Source organism: Euprymna scolopes, chromosome 31 (assembly GCF_053919585.1).
Source record: "Euprymna scolopes isolate OS-2025 chromosome 31, ASM5391958v1, whole genome shotgun sequence".
Classification (NCBI taxonomy): Eukaryota; Metazoa; Mollusca; class Cephalopoda; order Sepiida; family Sepiolidae; genus Euprymna; species Euprymna scolopes.
The window spans coordinates 54,605,812-54,626,597 of record NC_136512.1 but is presented as its reverse complement, the minus strand read 5'-3'; the positions used below and the strand labels follow the sequence as shown (position 1 = coordinate 54,626,597).

Here is a 20,786-nt window from a genome sequence, read left to right as displayed (position 1 = left end):
ATAATATATTGTATAATAATTGTATTGTATTGTATGATATATTATATAATAATTATATTGTATAATATATTGTATTATAATTATATTGTATGATATATTATATAATAATTGTATTGTATAATTATATTGTATAATAATTGTATTGTATAATATATTGTGTAATAATTATATTATATAATATATTGTATAATATATTGTATAATAATTGTATTGTACGATATATTGTATTATAATTACATTGTATGATGTATTGTATAATAATTGTATTGTATGATATATTGTATAATAATTGTATTTTATAATATATTGTATAATAATTGTATTTTATAATATATTGTATAATAATTGTATTGTATAATATAATGTATTATAATTATATTGTATAATATATTGAAAGTTGTATAGAATAACCGAACACAGCATCTTTTTTTCCATATAAAAATATAGATGCTTTCATTTTAATACTGAGGAACATATTAAAACTGACCCAATACGTGCGTCACCTACAGCTTCGCAGCCAAAACTACTATACGTCTGCCTTCAATGGAATCTATGCTTTAACTGTTTAAAACAAAATCATTCAATTCTCCTCTCTGTCAATGAAGAAAGAGAGAGAAAGGGAATGGAAGTGAGAAAGAAAGAGGAAGAAAAATATAAGTTTTAAACATGCATGTTTTGTTTTTTCAAATTTAAATGTCAGCATGAAATGCTAACCTTTTGGGTCCCTGGGATCCCAAATGATTTTGATTCAACCAGGGTTTGTAAACAATTGTCAGTCAAACCTGGTTGATATATTCTGATATTTTGAAAATCGTACAACACTTGCATGACATACGTGTGCTTCCCCATGAGAGCAAGTTTAAAATAAGGGCCCAAAATGTGGGGAGATGAAGACTCACCCAAAAAGGTTTTTCACCCATTGTGCCACAGCATGAGTGGAATTATTTTGTAGGAGGAAAGGTGTCAGTCCGTATGATTGAGAATAGATATGTATAAGATCTCAAAATTAAATGACCCATGAGAAGTTGATTAGCTATAAAACAAACTAAATGAAACTGCTAAAATAAATTCTTTTTCATTTTTGATTTTGCAGAGATTCGGCTGAACAGCTTGTCATTATGGGACAACTACGAAGATTCTACGGCATATCTTTACGATTATCTCTTGGAGTTGTCTCGTGAAAAGCTTTACCTTAACGACAAGGACATTTACAAAAGACTGAGTGATTTTATTTGCCGAGTTCACAGTTTCTTGACAAATTTATCTTCATCTGGCCCTTCAACCCTTGTTGCTTCCCTTATCCACTACACCATCATGATTGTCGTGAAAACAGTGCATGTTTTTGTCTGCCTTCGAATATGTCAAAGGATTTTGGATACAGGGATCATAATTCGAACCCCAGCAATCCAGAAACAAATGGAAGAGCTCATTTCACTGGCTACTTACCTCGAACGCTGCATCCTTCACCTTGAGAAACTTGTTTGTAAAATTTTCTGTTTTGATAACAAATCCCCGGACTTTTACTTGTTTCGACAAAGTTTATTCCGTGTGTCTAATATCAACTACATCTTGGACTACTTAAGTGACGCTTCACACAAGCTCGCCACAGTTTTCACCACAAAAATGCACGACAGACTGAAATATTTCAACTGGTTGGCTTGGTCAATAAGTGCAATATGCATTGGTAAGTATATATTTATTCAGCTCACAATGAAAGCAAATTTAATATAAGTTTAACTGTGATCAAGACCAATTGCAGAAGTACATTGCAGTCACTCAAAATTGAGGACATCATAAGAATCGGCAAGGAATCTGAACAGGGTTCAAAAGAGAGTTGCCAACCTGATAGATCCTGAACTGTCATCTAGACTTCAGCCTCTGTCCCATCGATGAAATGTTGCATCCTTCTGCCTGTTCTACAAGTACTTTAATGGTGAATGCTCCGACGAACTACAAGCACTTGTACCCTCTCGACGTGAATATCTCCGACAAACCTGACAAGCAGCTTAATCCCACCCCTTCACAGTAGAGATCCCTACTACTCCAATAGTTTCTTCCCCAGAGTTGCTAGACTTTGGAACTCCCTTCTGGGATTCTGCTTTCCCAACTGTACTGACATGCAGAAGTTCAAGTGTAATGTGAACAGACATCTTGCTACTCATTTCTCTTCATAATATCCCTTCAACTTATGTCCCCGATAGTAGCCCCCTACTTCAAAGTGGCACTCTGCCTTGTTTGGGGTGAAAATTGAATATAAAAAAAGAAAGGAAGAAACACCCATTCTTTACTTTTGTTTCTAAAATGAACCAAACATAATTTAAGAAACTTGGATGCATTATTTGATTTGCTGTAAATGTTAACATTTAGGCGAAACATACATGTACATATTTTTTATTTCTATGTTTTATGAAGCAATCATTACACATACATATTTTGTAGATTTTATTATGAAACTTATACTTACTCTCAAAAATCTTTTTAAAAAAAGTTAGCTGCAAAAAGAAAAAGAATTGCTCTACATTAAACTGGGATGGATATTCTACTAGCATGCATATATAGAGGTGATCTTCCAAACTAATAAATGGATACTTTATGAATTTTGGAATATATATTCTTGGCAACATAGTAAATAATATGAGCATATTATTTGTTTTGTAAACTTTAACATTTATATTTATAAATATATTTTATTGTATTGAATAAAGTTTTAAACTAATGAATTGATCATTATGAATTTTGGGACACAGCTGCTAGACTTAATTGTGGGAAACTATCTTCAGTTTAATTGCATTTTATGCAAACTGTATACAAAAAAGAGATGAAATCCGTTCATAAAAATTCAGATACTCGATTTTACCAATAGATATTAGAGTGATAATGATAGGTATTAGAGTGATTTTACACATGGGTATTAGTGTCAAACTAATAAATATTTGCCAAATTTAAATTTCTTTGAAGTATTTTGAAGGGGTTTCAGAATGTATAGTATAAACACAACTTCTTAATATTAAAATACAATTTTTTCCAGATTTATGTTAAATTTCATCCCTATTTAGTAGCCACTAATTAAGCAAGATTCCGTGAATTTTACTTTCTTATTAAGATCTCTTCAACCTTCAATTTTTTAGACATTTTCCACAATCAAAGTCATGTAATGAATTTTGATCAAAATTGGAATAAGGATTCTAGACATAGTATCATTATATATTCCTTTTAATCTTAATAAGTGGACATAAAAGTATTTCAAAACTGTTCTGCTTGGGAATTAATTTCATTTCACCTGTCTTAGGACTGGTTTTCTTCTCATGATCCTCCCTTCCCTATCCCTTATATATATATATATATATATATATATATATATATATATATATATATATATAAAATGAACTCATTTTTTCCCCTATGATTTTGATCTTAATAGGATTAAAAATCAAGACATTTTTTTGCGAATGTAATATGCACAAACTGCAGCACAATATCTGTGGTGTGTTATAGACATATTACCTCTTCACTTCGTCGATAATCATAGATTCCTATATTTTTTTCTGCTGAGAGTTAACTGCCACAATCGTTTTTTTTTTGTTTTTTTTTACACAGTGATCACCACTTATCAAGGCCCGGAAGCCACTCAGGGATAAGAGTTATTGCAAGTACATTACGTTAGTGTGGAGATTTGATGAAGATTTTATATATATATACATATATATATATATATATATATATATATATATAATGAACTCATTTTTCCCCTATGATTTTGATCTTAATAGGATTAAAAATCAAGACATTTTTTTGCGAATGTAATATGCACAAACTGCAGCACAATATCTGAAGTGTGTTATAGGTTAAAATCAATGGAAGTAATAAAATCTTTTCTCTCTAATTAATTCCTCCTTCCCCTGCCACCACTTACACCGTTTCCAGATCGTTCACAAGGAGCAGTTATGAAAGAACACCGGTTTGGGTTTTCTTTACTTCATAGTTGCTTAAGAAAACTGGAATGGAATTTTACCATGCCTTTCTGTTCTATGCTTTCTACTGGGTGAAACGCACCATGGACTTAACCAAATCAAAGGGTTATTTATGCCATTTTTTTTTCGCTTTATTTCGTTTTGTAGTTGCTTAAAAAAACTGGAATGTAATTTTAACGTTCCTTTTCATTCTATGCTTTCTACTGGATAAAACACCCCATGGACTTAACTGAATCGAAGCGTTATTGATGCCATTTTTTTTTGTTTCGCTTTTCACTGTGTTTGTCTGTTTTTGTTTTCCCGAACACATTCTTCATTTTTTCCCCTTATTTTTGCTTTTTGTTCTTACAATTTCTACTCTAAAGTTTTACGTTTGTTTGCTGTTTTTTTTTTTGTTTTGGTTTTTCCGATTTTTATAAGAAGTTTAACATCGTTTTGTTTATATTTATGTGTGTGTGTGTGTGTGTGTGTGTGTGTGTGTGTGTGTGTGTGTATGTGTGTGTGTGTGTGTTTTTCGCCTCTATGTAACATATACATTATTCTTTTAATAATTTTTTATTAATACAAATATTTATTGAAATCAAAAATAGTTGGGTTTTAATGAAAAAAATGCCATGTCTAATAAAAGGCTGGATAAAATATGGGTTTGAAAAATTTAAATAATTTCATTTCAGCAGTTTTTATGAATGCAGATGCCACAGCAATGAGTTATTTCATAGTGCAAACTGTTTTTAGAAATGAAAAAGATTTCTGTTTAAATAGTTTTAAGAGATTGTTTTGAAAGCTTTGTTAATAAATTTATTTAAAGTTCATCTTATGAGAATTATTGATTTCTTGAGTGTTCTTACACATAAACAAAAACGTTTGTAGAGGAGCATTTTTTTTTTTGTTTTGTTTTGATGACCTATATTTACATCTTAAACTATCTATCTGGTATGTTGTGTGTTGAATTTGAAATAGATGAAAAGATATTATTGTAGATTAACACCATCAACTACCCATAAAATGCAAAAAAAAAAAATAATAATCAGATTCTACAGATTACACCCTGAAAAATGTGTCAGAAAGGAAGAAAAAAGAACAATGATTATTTAATAGAGGATAAGTTCTTCACATAAATTTGATGTAAAATAAGTCCCACTCTCAAACTATTCTAGCATTATAGGGCAGTTAACCTTAATTTGTTTTTTGCTATAAATGCTATAAATTCTGTGCATTATTTTTTGGTAGCCTGAGTAATTCTATGTTTGCCAATAATGCACAAGTGTGTTTGAAAGGCAATGTTTTTTTAGTTGGAGATTATTTTTGTGTTTCCACTGATGTCAGATTATCTCAATTTTATCTTCAAAAAAAAGTTTGTAAGGAGGGTTCACCAAATTTTGCAGGTGAATATTTTTTGCTTGCATTTGAAATAGACAACCAAAAATAAAGGAATGAGAGGCCAAAGAGTACAAGGAACGTTCTAGGTGAAAGAAGAGTTATTTAGTCTGTAAGGAGAAATTGAGTACATGTGTTTGTGGTAATTATATGACTGAGATTTACTTTCTTTTGTATTTATATGCAATCACTTGCGCAGTTATCAGTCGTGGTTCAGTTGGCTAAAACAGGCATGTTAAAACTCCCAAAGAAATATATCAAGCAATTCAAACATTTCTGCACACACTCAGCTTTCCTAATTTTTGATCAGCCATAGTTTGACACTAAAAATAAAATCAGTTCCTAAACGGGCACTAAAATCATCGTGTCCCTTACCATCATGCAGCAGGATGAGCTGGAACTCCTTAACTCAATTGCTGTTCTATAGTTTAAATCTAATTGTTGAACCAAACCTGTCTTATTTCTTTCTGTCCCTGTTCTATTTGACGAAACTGTTAAATAAAATTCACTTAATTGTACAGATGTTGATATATCGTCAGTTTTCCTAATTATTGTCCAGCCTTAGTTTGGTACTAAAATACATTTCTTGAATCGATACCATGGAGACTGTTGCTAAAAGCATTTTCTTATCCTTTAGCAGAGTGTAGCAGTATGAGATGGAAATCCTGAAATCAATTCTCTTCTTATAGTCGAACTGCCAAACCAAACCTGTTTTATATCCTTGTGTTAATTAAACATTTAAATAAAGTCGATATAATTGTAGAGAACATATTGGTAATTTTTAATGATGGGACGATTCCAATATTTTTCTCAATTCTGATACAATTACTGATTCCGTACTAAATTCCCGATTCCGATTCTTTATAAATCTCTAAATATTTTACTATAAAATTGTTATTTTGTCCCAATTACTGTAAAAACCCATATTAAATGTGCTTATATTTTCTCAAACTTAAAAACACATTTGTGATGGTGATCTAGAGATTTTAGTCTTACTGAAAATTTAAATCAATAAATATTTATTATTTTATTATTACTAGGAGTAGTGGAAGATGTTTTATAAAACAAAATAAAATAAAATAGATAATTAACGGAATCGGTTTTGGCATCGGAAAATAGGCTTATATTTTCCCGATTCCGATACCGATTCCAATACACCAAAAAGCTCATATTTTTTTGATTCCTGATTCCAATTCTGATTAATCGTCATAGTATTTTTATATAGGAACTCTGCTGATCCTATTTTCTTCTTCAGTTTGAACCAGCTGTGTCAGAGAGATACAGACATGACTGCTTCTACAAAATGGCTATTTCCAGTCTCCAGCAAGTAAATCATGACACCTTTATTATTACTACACTACATTATTAGATTGGTTTTCTTCTCATGATTTTTTTTATTAATAAAATTGTGTAACCAATTGTGTGTTTATATGTGTAAATGAAATTGACATGGAGATGTGTGTGCGTATTAGTGTGTCTGTTTTATCAGTGAAAGAGTGTATGTATGAAATGTGTATGTCCTTACTTAACATATAGCAAAAACAGAATAAATACTTTTATTCAGTGATCAATGTTTGTGTGCTTCGATGTGCATACAGTATTTTGTGTGTATCTCTAATTGCATTGTCGAGAGCTGAGGCTTAAGGTAATTTGTAAAGATGTACACATGTGCATTGTCTGGGGAAGAAAAGAGAAAAAAAACTGTGCGTTTATGTTTTTATAGTAAGCACTCAAATTCAAAATGAATATTCTCGCTTTTCTGGTTCGCTAAAAATAAACTGCTGATTCAAGATTTTGTCCAATCGAGAGTTGATACATAAAAACAACATTCACTGATGTTGCTGCTTCTAAGAAGATACACAAAATAGACTAATACTTTACTTATAAAAACATAACAGGATTTACTTGTGTTTATCAGTAATACACCATAGTATGTATGTCAAAGCTTCTTAATATATGAAAGACAGACTCGCCAATATGTGCAGAAGCATGCCAGACATAACTGATTGATTGATTGTATGTTATTTAAAAGACATCTCGATAGAATTAGCCTGTAATAGAAAAAATGGCTGATCAAATTTTCACAGAACGAGTCTGGATAAAATAAGAGTAGTGAACAAATGGATGTTGTTGGTTCAGTGATTAAACCAAAGAGGAAAACCTTCTACTCTAATAGTTTCTTTCTTTGGACTGCTAGACTTTGAAATTCCCGCCTTGTTTTCTTGCTTCCTTGATTGTACTAAACTGCAGAAGTTTAAATGTAATGTTAACAAACATCTTGCTGCTTAACTCTCCACAGTTCCTTGTTAGACATGATCCCAAACATTAGCCCCTTAAGTTTCACATGACAATATGCCTTGTTTGGAGATGAAAAAGAGTTTAAAAACTAAAAAAGAAAAGCTGAAAAGATTTAGCAAACATGTCATCATTTTAGAGGTCAGACAAAAAAGGGAGAAAAGAGAAAGTGAATTTCTGAGTTATGCCTTTTATATGAGTGACCACGTGACTAAATCAATCAATGGTTGATGTCCTTACTGTCATGTGATTTAAAAAACACAACCTCAACACAATCATTAAGTTATTAATTTTTCATTATTATCTACACTTTTGAATGATGATGATGAAGATGATGATGATGATGATGATGATGATGATGACTCAAGTGTAACTTCGTATGACTGAAAATTGTTTCTGAATATTTGCAATGCCTGAGCATATAGTTTATCAGCATCAAAATTGGATTCGTTTTTAATGGTGTTACAATTTTCTGTGAACTGGCATCCTTCTCCTAACTTAACATATAAACAAAAACAGAATAAATATTTTTAATGTGTCCATTTCTCTGTGCAGGACTGCAGACTACAACATGATTATCTTCAAGGACTTCAGACTACAACATGATTATCTTCAAGTTTAATGTCAACAAATACTTTTCCTAAACCATCTTTATAATCAAAGTTTCCATTCATTTTCAATCATCTCATACAATTCTTCATCTTTCAACTGACAATACATCCATCCTATTAACCTTTATCTTCGAATGGCTTTTGGCCTTGATAAGCGGTGACGCATTCGTAAAATAAAAAAATTAAAGCTTAAGCCTGACAGACCACCAAAAATCCTATTTTAAACTGAAATGTGACTAATTGACAAATACAACCTCTGAAAGAAAAAGACAATGAGAGAGAGATAGAAAACTTACGCACATATATATATGAGAGAGAGAGAGAGAGAGAGAGAGAGAGAGAGAGAGAGAGAGAGAGAGAGAGAGAGAGAGAACAAAAGAGTACAAAACTAAGAAAAATGAACCGGATAGAATACACGCGATGACTGAACATTTTGATTCAGTCAAATTAGGTAACCTGTTTCACCCTTAGAATAATATATCATTCCGTTGTCATGGTAATACAAATATGCCAAGATAATATTTTTATCTGTGTTTGAACAACAAAAGAAAAGAAGGGAAAAAGTGTAATATAATCAGAATGTTATGTATTCAGTCTCTAATGTAAAATAAACACTTTATAAAAAGAAAAAGTAAGTTAGCTGTACATATTCAATGTTGTGATTCTTTTTATTTTTAACTATGCCATTTTCTTTTCCAAAATATTATTTTTTGTTCCAAACCAACGGAAATAATAAATACAGAATTACTTCCTTTTTTAAGATTGCATCTGTATAAAAATAATTCTGATCTTGTGAAAGTATTAAATCAAATTACTTTGCATAGTTCTTGACAACATGCTAGAATGATCCACCCAAAGAACTGACACACCAGAATCAAATTTTTATTTTTATTTAGAAAGAAATCTATCAAAGGAAAAAGTTGTAGGGGAAAAGAAGTTTAGGGGAAATTAAATTTCTCTGCCCCAAAACAAAATAGTAAAAAAATTAAAAAGGAATAAAACAAAATGACACCTCCTTCTCGTTTAAAATGCACCGCATTTATTTTTCAACAAAAATAAGATGAGCAAGCAAAGTCCAATCAGTAAGAGTTCTTGTGAAATCATTATGATTAGAATGTTCAAAGTAGGTGAAAAATCATTTGTGGAATTATTAAGATGAAAAGGTTTTGTTAGATGAAAGTCCTTCGTTAAAGTAATAAGATTAGAAGGTGAAAGTCTTGTGTGAAAATAATGTCCTTATTTCAAGCTTTGTATTTTAGCTGGCGAAGTTCGCCTTATTCAAAAGTCCCACGAGGAAAGTAGTCCATTGTTATTAATTCTTTAGAAAATGTACGGAATAGGTGTGTGTGTGTGCAAAAGTGTGATTTTTGGGCGCCTGCGTGGCGTGTGTAATTATGGCTTCGACAGATTTGAAAACGTCAATGAGATGAAAACGAGAGGCATGTTCTCGTGTCATGTCGGAGCAAGAAGAGAAGAAAAAGGGGAAAAAGGGAAGAAGAATGTTTTGTTGCGTTTAAATACTTTTTGAACCGGCTCCAGCACAAGATTGCTGCTGCTGCTGGTATTTGGGAAAAGCGTTAAAAAGACAATCTTCTAAATTTTCTCATTGGTCGCTTGTGTCATGTGGTACTGTCTTGAACTATGTCCGCCAGGAATATGTCCATTTTACTTTTGTTGTCGTGAGAAAAGCGTGTGGCTGTATTTGAAATTATGTCATTGCTGGAAGAAATTATTTTTGTGCAAATGTGCGGGGAAATTAAAATTAATAAACATTCATTTATTTGCATGCGAGCATGTGTGTATGTGTGTGTGAGTGAGTGACAGCACAAATTAAAAACAGGGACTGACTTTACTTTTTTCTATTATAGATAAATATTTCTTTATTAACTGTGTTTTCATGTAAAATACGTTTTTACATTTCTGTATTTTTTAGATTGAAGATTGAATATTTGTATTATTTGGAATCTTCAGACTACTGTTCTCATTTTGAGTGCCATTTTCATAATAATAATTTTGGTCGATGTAACCTTCGACCTTCTTCAAGGTTATCTTGTCAAATTCAAGAATCTTTCTGTCAAACTTAGGAATCTTTCTGTTGAACTCGGAAATCTGTACTGAATTTTGAACGGAACACTTTATTTAATTCACAAGGGTAGCATGCTCTTGTTCCATCAGCCATGAGTGGATAGAAGTCCTAAGTAATTCGCAATTGTATTTTCGGTCGCCCACACTGAGGATTGAAGAATGCCACTTTTACAACTGAATTTTTCCAAGTACTCCTTGCCACTGCACCAACGAGTCCTTGTGTGAGTTAAATAAAAAGTTCAGTTGGAAATTCCATGCAGAGTAAAAATGAAGACAAGAAAAGAAGTTTCGATCTAACATTTAAAAACGACTTTATTGGTTGTCTTTGTTAGTAAGAATAAGGAAACAGGTTGTATAGAGAAAGGGTAATTCGTTGAAAGTGTTCCTACGTGGAGACGTAGATTAAAGATTAGACAGGCTTGTTGAATGAGAAAAATGTTCATGTGTGAATGTATGGATACATGTTGAAGTTCGTAGCCATGATGGATTATTTATCTCCTAGAAGTTAGTAGTAGAAGCGTGCATCACAAAAGATTAGAGACAATACTGTAAGATGAGAAAGAGAGTTCGTGTGTGTACTGCATGTGGAGATAGTGATGCTACCCTGGACAAAGTCAAGCTCCAACAAAGGGGTGTGCTGTCAGCAAAAGCCAGGAAGAAAAAGAGTGTGTTGCCGGTTTAACGTTTTATAAAATCAGTCATGTGACTGAGAGCTGGCTTCTGATTAAGCATGCCAGGAAGGAAGTTTGTTTCAAAATCTCCAGCCGCGAGAATTCACTCCTGCCTATGTTTGTTGCAATTTCCTGAGTTCAACAGAAAGATTCTTATATTTATATATATTCTTAGATATAGATGAAGAAGGTTGGAGGTTACATCGACCAAGCATTTCAATGTGTAAGTTAAATGATATTGAATTAAATTTTTAGTTCTTTTGCAGAATAGTGGCGCTCTCAAAAAATTCTGAGCACAAATAAGCCATAATTACTCGATTCTACTTTTTGTCCTATTTCATTATTTGTTAAGTAGCATTCCTTATTTAAATTTTTACTTTCTTGCTTTAAAGTTTTTACAAGAAAAAAATCACTTTTCTTCTTAATATTGAAAAAACAATTCAATATTTAAATGAATCTTTTGAATAAATACAATAAAAAATAATTTTTAGTAACTATTTTTAATATTGTTGAAAAAAATTCCTTAGTGGTGTACCAAAGGAGAAATAGCTCCGTATTGTGGTTGAAAACTCGGCAAGTGGAGTTGATCAAAAAATTAGATCACTAGAACATCAGCAGCAGAATCTGATCAAGTTAAAGGCTGGATCAGTAGCGCTCGTCAAAATCTGGGTAGCCATGACTGCAGCAGTTGGTCATGTAGACTAATTTAATTAAACAAACTTCAACAGGCATCCTGCTGCCAGACAGAAAAATAAATCTGAACAGTACTAACAGAGTAAAAAGCAGACATTATGTTTACTTTTGGCAGCCTTCCTTTATTTTTTCCTTTAGTCCTCACATTCAATGAATGATGTTTTTTATAAATGGGAAAATTGCTAGGGGGGGGGCAGAATCTATCCATCTATCTATTTATTATGGGCTAGTTTTTGACTTTGAAGTAAAAAATTATTTCATCTATCCACTTATTATGGGCTAGTTTTTTACTTTAAAGTGTTTTTTATTTTTACTCTTTACATCAAATGGCTTCATGTCTTGCCTGGAGTCGTTTCCATAAGAAATTAAGACAAATTTAATACACTCACAGGGCAAGTGATCAGATATGAACCAATATTTGTTAATATGATGGGAATTCCTAGGAGCAGGAACAGATCTTGAACAATCAGAGCCAAGTAGCTGGCCTGAGGTTATTTTCTGTTCACTAACTGTGGAATTTATGTTTGACAAGTTTTCACAACTAGAAAGAAAAGATGAAGATGAGACAAGCGGTATCAAATGTGTTACCAAATAAGTGGCAGTTATAAATTGTTCACAGTCAACAGCAACAAAGAACGTAATATTTTATTTACAGAAAAATGTCTTTGGTTGTTTTGTGTGCATTATTTTGCATGAGACACTGTGCAAGTAAGTTTAGTAATCATTGTAGGCCAGTGTGTGTATACGTCTGTTGTGGTTGATTAATATAAGTGGAGAAATTTGTTGGTTGTGTGTGTGTGTGTGTGTGTGTGTGTGTGTGTGTGTGTGTGTGTGTGTGTGTGAGTTTATTAGCAGTAGTAGAAGTTTTAACTACTGCTTATTACTGTTGTATCTTTCTGAAGCTTCATTAATGTTGACAATACTGATCATTGTACTTCTCACTAGTGTGGTGAAATATCACAGCTGTGTTGTGGTTGTTCTGGCTGCTTGCCCGTAGTTGTTTCACAATGATGATGATTGCATTTTGCACTGACATAAAAAGTCCTAAGTTGAGAGTTGTGCTTCAAAATGTTTGTTTATTTTACATTTAAACTTCTACATATTGGTACAGTTAGAGAAACCAGGGATCTCTACAATGAAAGGATGGAATTTTACTGATTTTCTGATTGGTTGGGAATATTCATATCGAAATACTGACAAATTGGTTAAAAACATTAATTTCTTCACCCTCAACTGGGCACTTTTCTACAGGGATGGGTTGCTCATCAATATTTTCAATTGTCTAGCCTTAATTTAAACTTACGCCACTTCCGGTTTGGTGGTGGTTGTAACAGCAAAGACGTCACCTTTTTTTCCCCCATTCTTTTCCTCCTTTGCGGTACAGGCTTGAGCCTGCCTTCCTACTACCACTTTTTTTTTTTTTTTTGCTCAACAAACACCTCCAAACACCCGTGCAACGCCGGGTACCCATGCTAATACATCTATAAAAGTGAAAATGTCTCTGTTTGTGGGTCTGTCTGTCTGTCTGTCTGTGTACATTAACCCTACCAAATAATTCTGTCAATTTTCGGTCTACAGATTTTGACATACTGAATATTGAGATTTGGGAAAATCTTTTTAATCGGGTTACAGCCAGAAATTTTTCTGTTAAAGGGTCAAAGTTCAATGATTTGACCTTTGAAAACTCTACCAAACTCCTCCTCCAATTTTGGGTCTAAACACTTGAAATTTTAGATGTAGGTTACTTGGACATGGATCTAACTTTATAATTTGATTTCAGCCCAAAACAATAAATGCTAAAGGGTCATAATTGGGGTCAAAGTTTTACAAAATTGACCTCTGCTGTCTTTACCAAATTACGCAGCCAATTTTTGGTCTGAACATTTGAAATTTTACATAAAGTGTATTCAGACATAGGGCAAGCTTTTTAATCAGTTTTCGGACGAAAAGTTGGCTGCCAAGGGGTCAAAGTTCAAAAGATTTGATCTTAGCGGTCTCTAGCAAACTATTAAGCCAATTTTGACTCTAAACATCTTAAATTTAACATAAATGCTATTCAGACATGCAGCAAGCTTTTTAATCAGTTTTTAGGCAAAAATTTCGCTGCCAAGAGGTCCAAGTTTACAGAGTAGACTTTTGCAGGCTCTACCAAACTCCTCCGTCAATTTTGGGTCTTAACACTTGAAATTTTAGATGTAGGTTACTTAGACATGGTTCAAACATTTTAATTTAATTTGAGCCCAAAACAATAAATGCTAAAGGGTCAAAATTGGGGTCAAAGTTAAAAAAATTTTACGTCTGTGGTCTCTACTAACTTTTCTTCATGCTAGTTAAGAAAGTCTACTATATAAAAAGCATTACCGTGCATATTCACACTTTTTAATATATACATATGCACATAAAGTTATGAACAGTACATAGGGCCCGAGCAAAGCCGGGCAGAGCTGCTAGTAGAATAAAAATCTAACAAAATTTAAACATTATAGTCATAACATATCCAATACAGAATATTCATGGATAAATTGTCTTTTATTCGACGGTGCCAGAGAAATTCTTCCAAACTCTTAGCAGATGAAAATGATGATTATTTTCTGATAAACACTGCATGTCTTTTTCTGAATTCAAAACTGGAAACCATCATCAAGTTGACTGTTTCCTTTTACTAAATATTGTTTTGTATCAATTAACATTTATTAAAATTAATAACTCAATTTTTTTTTTTTTTTTTTTTTACAGGCGATTTGGCACAAGCCCTCGTCAATGGTAAAAGCAGTGAAGAATTTCTTCGCACTTGTTTGTGGTCTGTGTGTGTTGGTTCCTCCTCATTGGTGCTACAAATCCCGTCATATGAATCAAAACCTCTTCAGCAACTTTTGACACATCATGACAAGGAGCACAAACGTTTATGTCAAATGTTTCAATTACAGACAGCCAATGGCAAATTAATTAAATGATTCTATTTATATGATAGATTCCAGTGATGTTCAATGGTCACGTGAGACCCTTGTGACACCTGTGACTAACTCTTTGATCGGATGCTTAAAAAACTGAAGTACAAGTCTTTATACTGAGAAATGTGATGAAAAGGAGACGTAGTTTGAACATGGTTGAATGCCTTGTTGACTCTGCAAAAATTGTTATAAAATAATTTCGGTATTTTTGATATGAGGATTAACAATTATTTTAATTATTCGGACTACTATTCTCATCTTGGATGATATTCTCACAAGTACTAAGTTATTTACAAAGGTTAAATATTTCCTTTTCAGTCTTCAACTCTATAATCAAGTTAAACTTGTTACCTGAGGAGGAAGCTGAAATGTTGCACCATAGTTGTTCCTTCAGGCATAAGAATTATTTTAAGAAAATGGAACATGCCTCATTTTTTTTTTTTTTTTCGTAAAGTAAATCTCTGTAATTCACTTTGGGATCATCACAGAACCAATTGTGGAGAAACTGTGTTGCCTGCAACTTTAACACCCAATTGTTAAAAGAACTTTACACTCTGTGCAGTAAAAATACATGTATAACAGAGAAATTGCCCTGAATCAACGTTTTATTATATGATGAGAACAATTGGTGAGTCAAAGTAAGCATAAAGTTTAAAAAAAAAAAAGTAAAAGAGTTAAGAAATAAACTAAAATGTTATAACATAATTGTTTCTGTATTTTTGAGATGAGGAAAGACAATTTAGATTGTTTGGATTATTCGTACTACTATTCTCATCTTGGATTTTATTTTTTCAATGTTTGCATTGATGTCATCTCTAAGCGCCTTCAGTTACATCTTTCCAAACTTGGGAAAATTTATGCCAAACTTGGAAATCTATATGGAATTTCAAACAGAACCTTTTATTTAATCTTGGGAAACCGGAGTAATTTGTTCTCATTCCATCAGCCATTACTAGGTAAGGGTTTAAATTCGTAATTGTATTTTTAGTAGGTAGCTTTTAATCTTCTGCAGGTGCATATTTCTGAACTCAGACTCATAACATAATGGATAAGGGTATTGAGTACAATTAGTTCTAGGTGGATAGTCTGTTGGAGGTTGAAGGTTCAATTGTCAATACAGATGATAAAAAATAAAAATAAAATATACTAATACTTTTACCAACTCATGGCTGATGGAACAAGAACAAGCTATGTCTATTAATTAAATAAAGAGTTGCTTTCAAATTTTTGCACTCCTTAAAAAGATTGGAAATTACATCAGCCAAAATGTTCTGAGAATAGCAGCCAAGATGAATACCGTAGTCTGAATAATACATATAAAATAATTAATAGAAAAAAACTTTCTTGGTTTGTAGTATACTATTTGATTTATAGCTGGAGTGAGAATATATGGATTCATAATTTTACCAGGAGAGTTAGTGATGTAGAAGCCCCAATAGAACCTGAACTGGGCATGCTGAGCTTACAACTGTAATTACTACACCACACCAATTCTATACGAAAGCACAGTTGCTTATTAACAGATTTCAAAATATTTTCTGCAAGTTAGATGTCAATTGTTATAGAGTAAGCTGATCTACCCATTTTAGGAATAAATGGACTCACCCAGATACAATATCATTACATCTAACACATTGTGACATCTACTTTTGTAACATACTTTTGTTAATACATTTTTTGTTAATTATAACATTGTGTTTGTCTTGATTATTATTGGTCTGCAAGGCCACTACATCAATTAATCTTTAACAGTATTTTAATGATATTCAAATTAAATCTAATTGTAATTTCAAAATAATAACGTGTATTTTGTTATATGAGTGTTAATATTCTAAAACTTTTGCATTTATACATAGATATTTTTATGTGTGCATGTATGAATGATTTTTAAATATTAAAATCAAGATTATTAGGTTTAATTTGTACCTTCTATAATATTAATCTCAGTTGTCTGTTAGTGTGAATGTATGTATGTACGTATGTATGTATGTATGTATGTATGTGAACTAAAAACTTTTGTCATCAGCACTGGACCAGCATGAAATTGGTATTGTTAGAAAGAGCAAGGTCTCGGATGAAAAATTGGCCAAAAAGATTAATTCTATGACGGTCAACTGGGCAGGTTTTTGCAAGAGGGGGTACCTTTTTCCCGGATTTCCAATATTATTATTACATATTATATAACATAATTAAAAGAAATTAATGTATTTATGCTTTAAAGTTTGGAAAAAATGTTGACTTATGTTACCGGAAATGACGTCATCTCTCTTATAAAGGTGTTTATTATTACACAATAAAACTAAAGTACAGTATAAAACCAAAAAAAATATTGATTTTCATGTAAAACAAATGGTATCTATGTAATTTTCGTGTGTCAAATAGTAAAATATCCAAGAATCACAAAAAAACGATGACATAGAAAAAAATTATTCAGGAAAAACTGTACTGATAAGTAGAACAGAAAACAGTTGACATGTTTTCAGAACAAATCAATGTATTTGTGTATACAGTGAAAAACATTTTACCAGAAATGACATTGTAGCGGTCTAGGGTATAGAAGGAAATGCGTGTTCATCTCACGTTCGGGTGTCGCCAATTTGTAGTGGACTGGTGGATATATTATACATATCCCCAGCTGTACAAAATAGAAAAAATGATTTGCATTGAGAAAGGAAAAATGAATTGCTTTGAGGAAGGAACGAACAACGCGTTTACTTGAATTAAACGAACTAGAATTTATTTTGTGAAGAAACACATGAATGAAAAGGGTACAGCACGTGTTTAGTTTGGCTCGCATCTCTCGTTGTTTACTGGTGAGAAGGAAAGTCTATTGTCGTAGAGAGAGAAAGTCAATCCAGTTTGGTGTGCGTCTCTCGCTATTAGCTGGTGAGAAGGAAAGTCTGTTGCAGTATAGAGAGATAGAGAAAATGAGAAAACGTGTAAGGTGTATGTATGGTCTGTTAACTCTTGCCCCCACACATACAGTAGCAGGGGACGTGACGTGCGCAGACGCGCACGCCTCCCAAAAGGGAGGCGGCTGGTTCATCGAACCGTTCAGCTAGGAAGCTGGTCCGAAAAGGGCTGGAAACAGCTTGTCTCTTGCTTTTATAGTCGTTTCCAGTGGTATTTTGCGCATGTGTGGATTTCCTTTGAAAGGGGAAGTAACGTTGTCCATGTGTGTGTACGTGTGCGCGTATGTGAGTACATGTGTATGCGTTAGCGTGTGTGTGTATACATGTGAATGTGAGTGTATATATGCGAACGTGAATATATGTACGTGTGGGAACGTGTGCGCGTATGTTTGTGTGCGCATATGTATATGACAAGTAACATAGCTTGAGATGTGAACGCGTGTTTTTGTGTGAGACTAGAAAAGGCTCCCACAACATAATTTCTCTTTAACTTAACTGGCCATTTACTATTGCTTATGTTGAGATTGCCAATCCTTTATTTATAGGCAGAGGCAGGGGGAATAGTGTCTTTTTTGTTGTTGTTGTTGTTGTTGTTGTTGTCCTCCCAAGCATTACCTCCACTTTTTTTGTTTAGTATAAGTTAAAATATTATATCCCTCTTCTGCTTATGAGGGGTGGGGGATGAGGTCGCTGGAATGCTGTGAATAGATACTACACTTTGATCTTTGCCAAAAGACCAAGTAACGGTAATATAGAGTAAGTTCCTACCAGGCATTATCCCTTCCTTAAAAAACAAAAATACATAAAAAATCGACACAATATATTTTGTCCTTATTTGTCATATTCCAAAAATTACGTAAGTAGTGTCCATTTTGTTGTAACAAAGCAATCTCCCAAGCATTATCTCCCGCATTTGCGTTTACAAGGCCATTCTGCCAAGCATTATCTCTTCCTATTTTGATTTAATCTGTACTGCATTCATGACAGAATATCAAAACTATTTTCAGTGGGGAATGAGTTTGCTAGAATGCTGAGAACAGATACTATTCTTTGATCTTAGCCAAAAAGCCAAGTAGGTTACTCCTATGTATTATCTCCAATTTCTTGATTAGTCTATAGTTAAGTAAGTGTTGCCTAATCACTAATTGCACTTTGAAATATGTATTTGTTGAGTAGTATGACTTTTAAATAAGATGCTTCTACAGTATAGTACCCATATAAAAAACAAACAATTTATAACAATGTATTTATGTATACATTTGGAAAACTGTCGAGTAGTTTTATTTTCAACTTAGAAATAAAGTACTGTTAACGTATTCTACCCAAAAAATAAGGTACTTGTACAGTACCCATACGAAAAAAACAACAAACATCTTACCTGTGATGTACATAAAAGTTATTAAATCCAAAATTCATGTAATATATCACGTAGTATGATTTTTAAATAAGAAATAAGGTGCTTCTTCACTATAGCACCCTGATGAAAAAATAAACAAACTCTTACTTGTGATGTACAGAAAATGTTAGCACAACAGAAAATTAGGTAAAAATTTAGAATACCTGTGAAATCATATTCTGAAAATGACATCATTTTTCTTACTATTATATTGTCGGTGATGAGGAGGAAGGAACTGCAGTAATGTTGAAATTTATGGTGAAGCTAGGGTTGCCTAATCACTATCTGTGTTAATGCATTTATGTAATTATTTGGAAAACCTGCTGAGTTCTCTTCCAGAAATGATATCATTTCACTTAAAATGATGGTGTCGGTAGTCGGGAGGAAAAAAAAAACACAGTAATGTGGAATTTTATAGTGAAGCAAAGGTTGCCTAATCACTATGTTCCTCAATGTATTTATGTATTAATTTGTAAAACTTGCTGAGTAATCTTCCAAAATTACATCTTTTTTAAAAAAAACTTTGGTTTTGGTAGTGGGGAAAGAAAAGAAATACAGTAATGTCGAATTTTATAGTGAAGCAAGGGTTTCTTAATCACTAACCATGTCAATGTATTTATGTATTAATTTAAAAATCCTGGTGAGACATCTTCCAGAAATCATTTCACTTAAAATTATAGTGTTGGTGGTGGTTATGGTGGAAGAAACATAGTACTGATGAATTTTATGGTGAAGCAAGGGTTGCCTAATCATTAACCAAGACAATGTATATATGTATTAATTTGGAAATCCTAATGATCCATCGTCTAAAAATGACTTCATTTTTCTTAAAATTATGGTAGTATTGGTGGGAAAAGAAATTAGGTCATATATGTTGTACAACACCTGTCGGGAGTAAGTTAAACTGTTTCATATATGAATTTACATTACTCGTCTGCGGGTAGTTAAAATTATTTTAAATATGTGTTGTACATTATCCGCCCTAGGGAAGGTAAAATTATTTCATATACATGCTGTAAATTACCTGTCCTAGGGAAGATACAATTATTTTATACACGTCCTAGGGTAGGTAAAATATTCTTTTGCTCAAGATAGCAAATGATACATAGAAATCCAAAATTCCTCTATCCTAAAATAATAGGTATTCAAAATCAACTTCATTTTTCTCATTGTTTTATACGGTCCCGAGCAACACCGAGTAACCCTGCTAGTATTCAATAAAAGAAGATTTAAAGTTTTATTTTAATAAAAATCAGTTTTGTGAACAAATATATTTTAATTTAAATATTATGAATTTAAATATTTTGATATGCTATAGATTTTATCACTTGAAAAGAAACATTGATAATCATATGTAACACTATTTAAATTGGTCATAACATTTTCTGACAGAAAAGATTTGCAACGATATATTTTTATTAAAGTATTAATAATACACAATTGTGTCAGGAATTTTGAAACAGAATTGTGTCAAAAACATTTTTATGATGTCAGTCGACAGACAATGGAGAGAAAATTGCAAACAATGCAACATGTATCCAGATTCTAGCCAGAAATCTTGTAAAACTATATAAACTATATGGAAAAATTTCCAAATTCCAACCAGAATTACCTTTTAGATACAAAAGAAAATATGAGAGACGTTTGTTGACATCAATCAATATGTGAGCAAGATGAATCAATATAAATAAATAGGGAGAGAGAGAAGCGAATTGGAAGAACCCAAAAGATAGAGCAGAAGATTGATAGATAAATAATTTTATATAGTTAGGCAGACACATGCAAACATACACATAATGCTATACAGAAATTCGGGTAGCAGTT

At 32.3% G+C, this 20,786-nt stretch overlaps 1 protein-coding gene across 2 annotated transcripts in view; it reads left to right on the top strand.

The window, feature by feature from the left end:
- LOC145255754 (uncharacterized) overlaps positions 1-16,344 on the top strand; it is a 50,324-nt gene extending 33,980 nt beyond the window's left edge. Inside the window, exons 2-4 of one of the 2 annotated variants that reach the window (XR_013863900.1) lie at positions 1,094-1,684; positions 6,604-6,675; positions 14,440-15,112. Coding sequence is in view for 1 of the 2 variants with exons in the window: in XM_080114403.1 (XP_079970529.1) it covers positions 1,094-1,684; positions 14,440-14,657 (809 nt within the window). In the remaining variant the exon portion in view is untranslated. Of the gene's footprint in view, positions 1-1,093; positions 1,685-6,603; positions 6,676-14,439 lie in introns of both variants that reach the window. The other variant, XM_080114403.1, reaches the window with a different exon arrangement.
- The last annotated feature ends 4,442 nt before the right edge of the window (positions 16,345-20,786 follow it).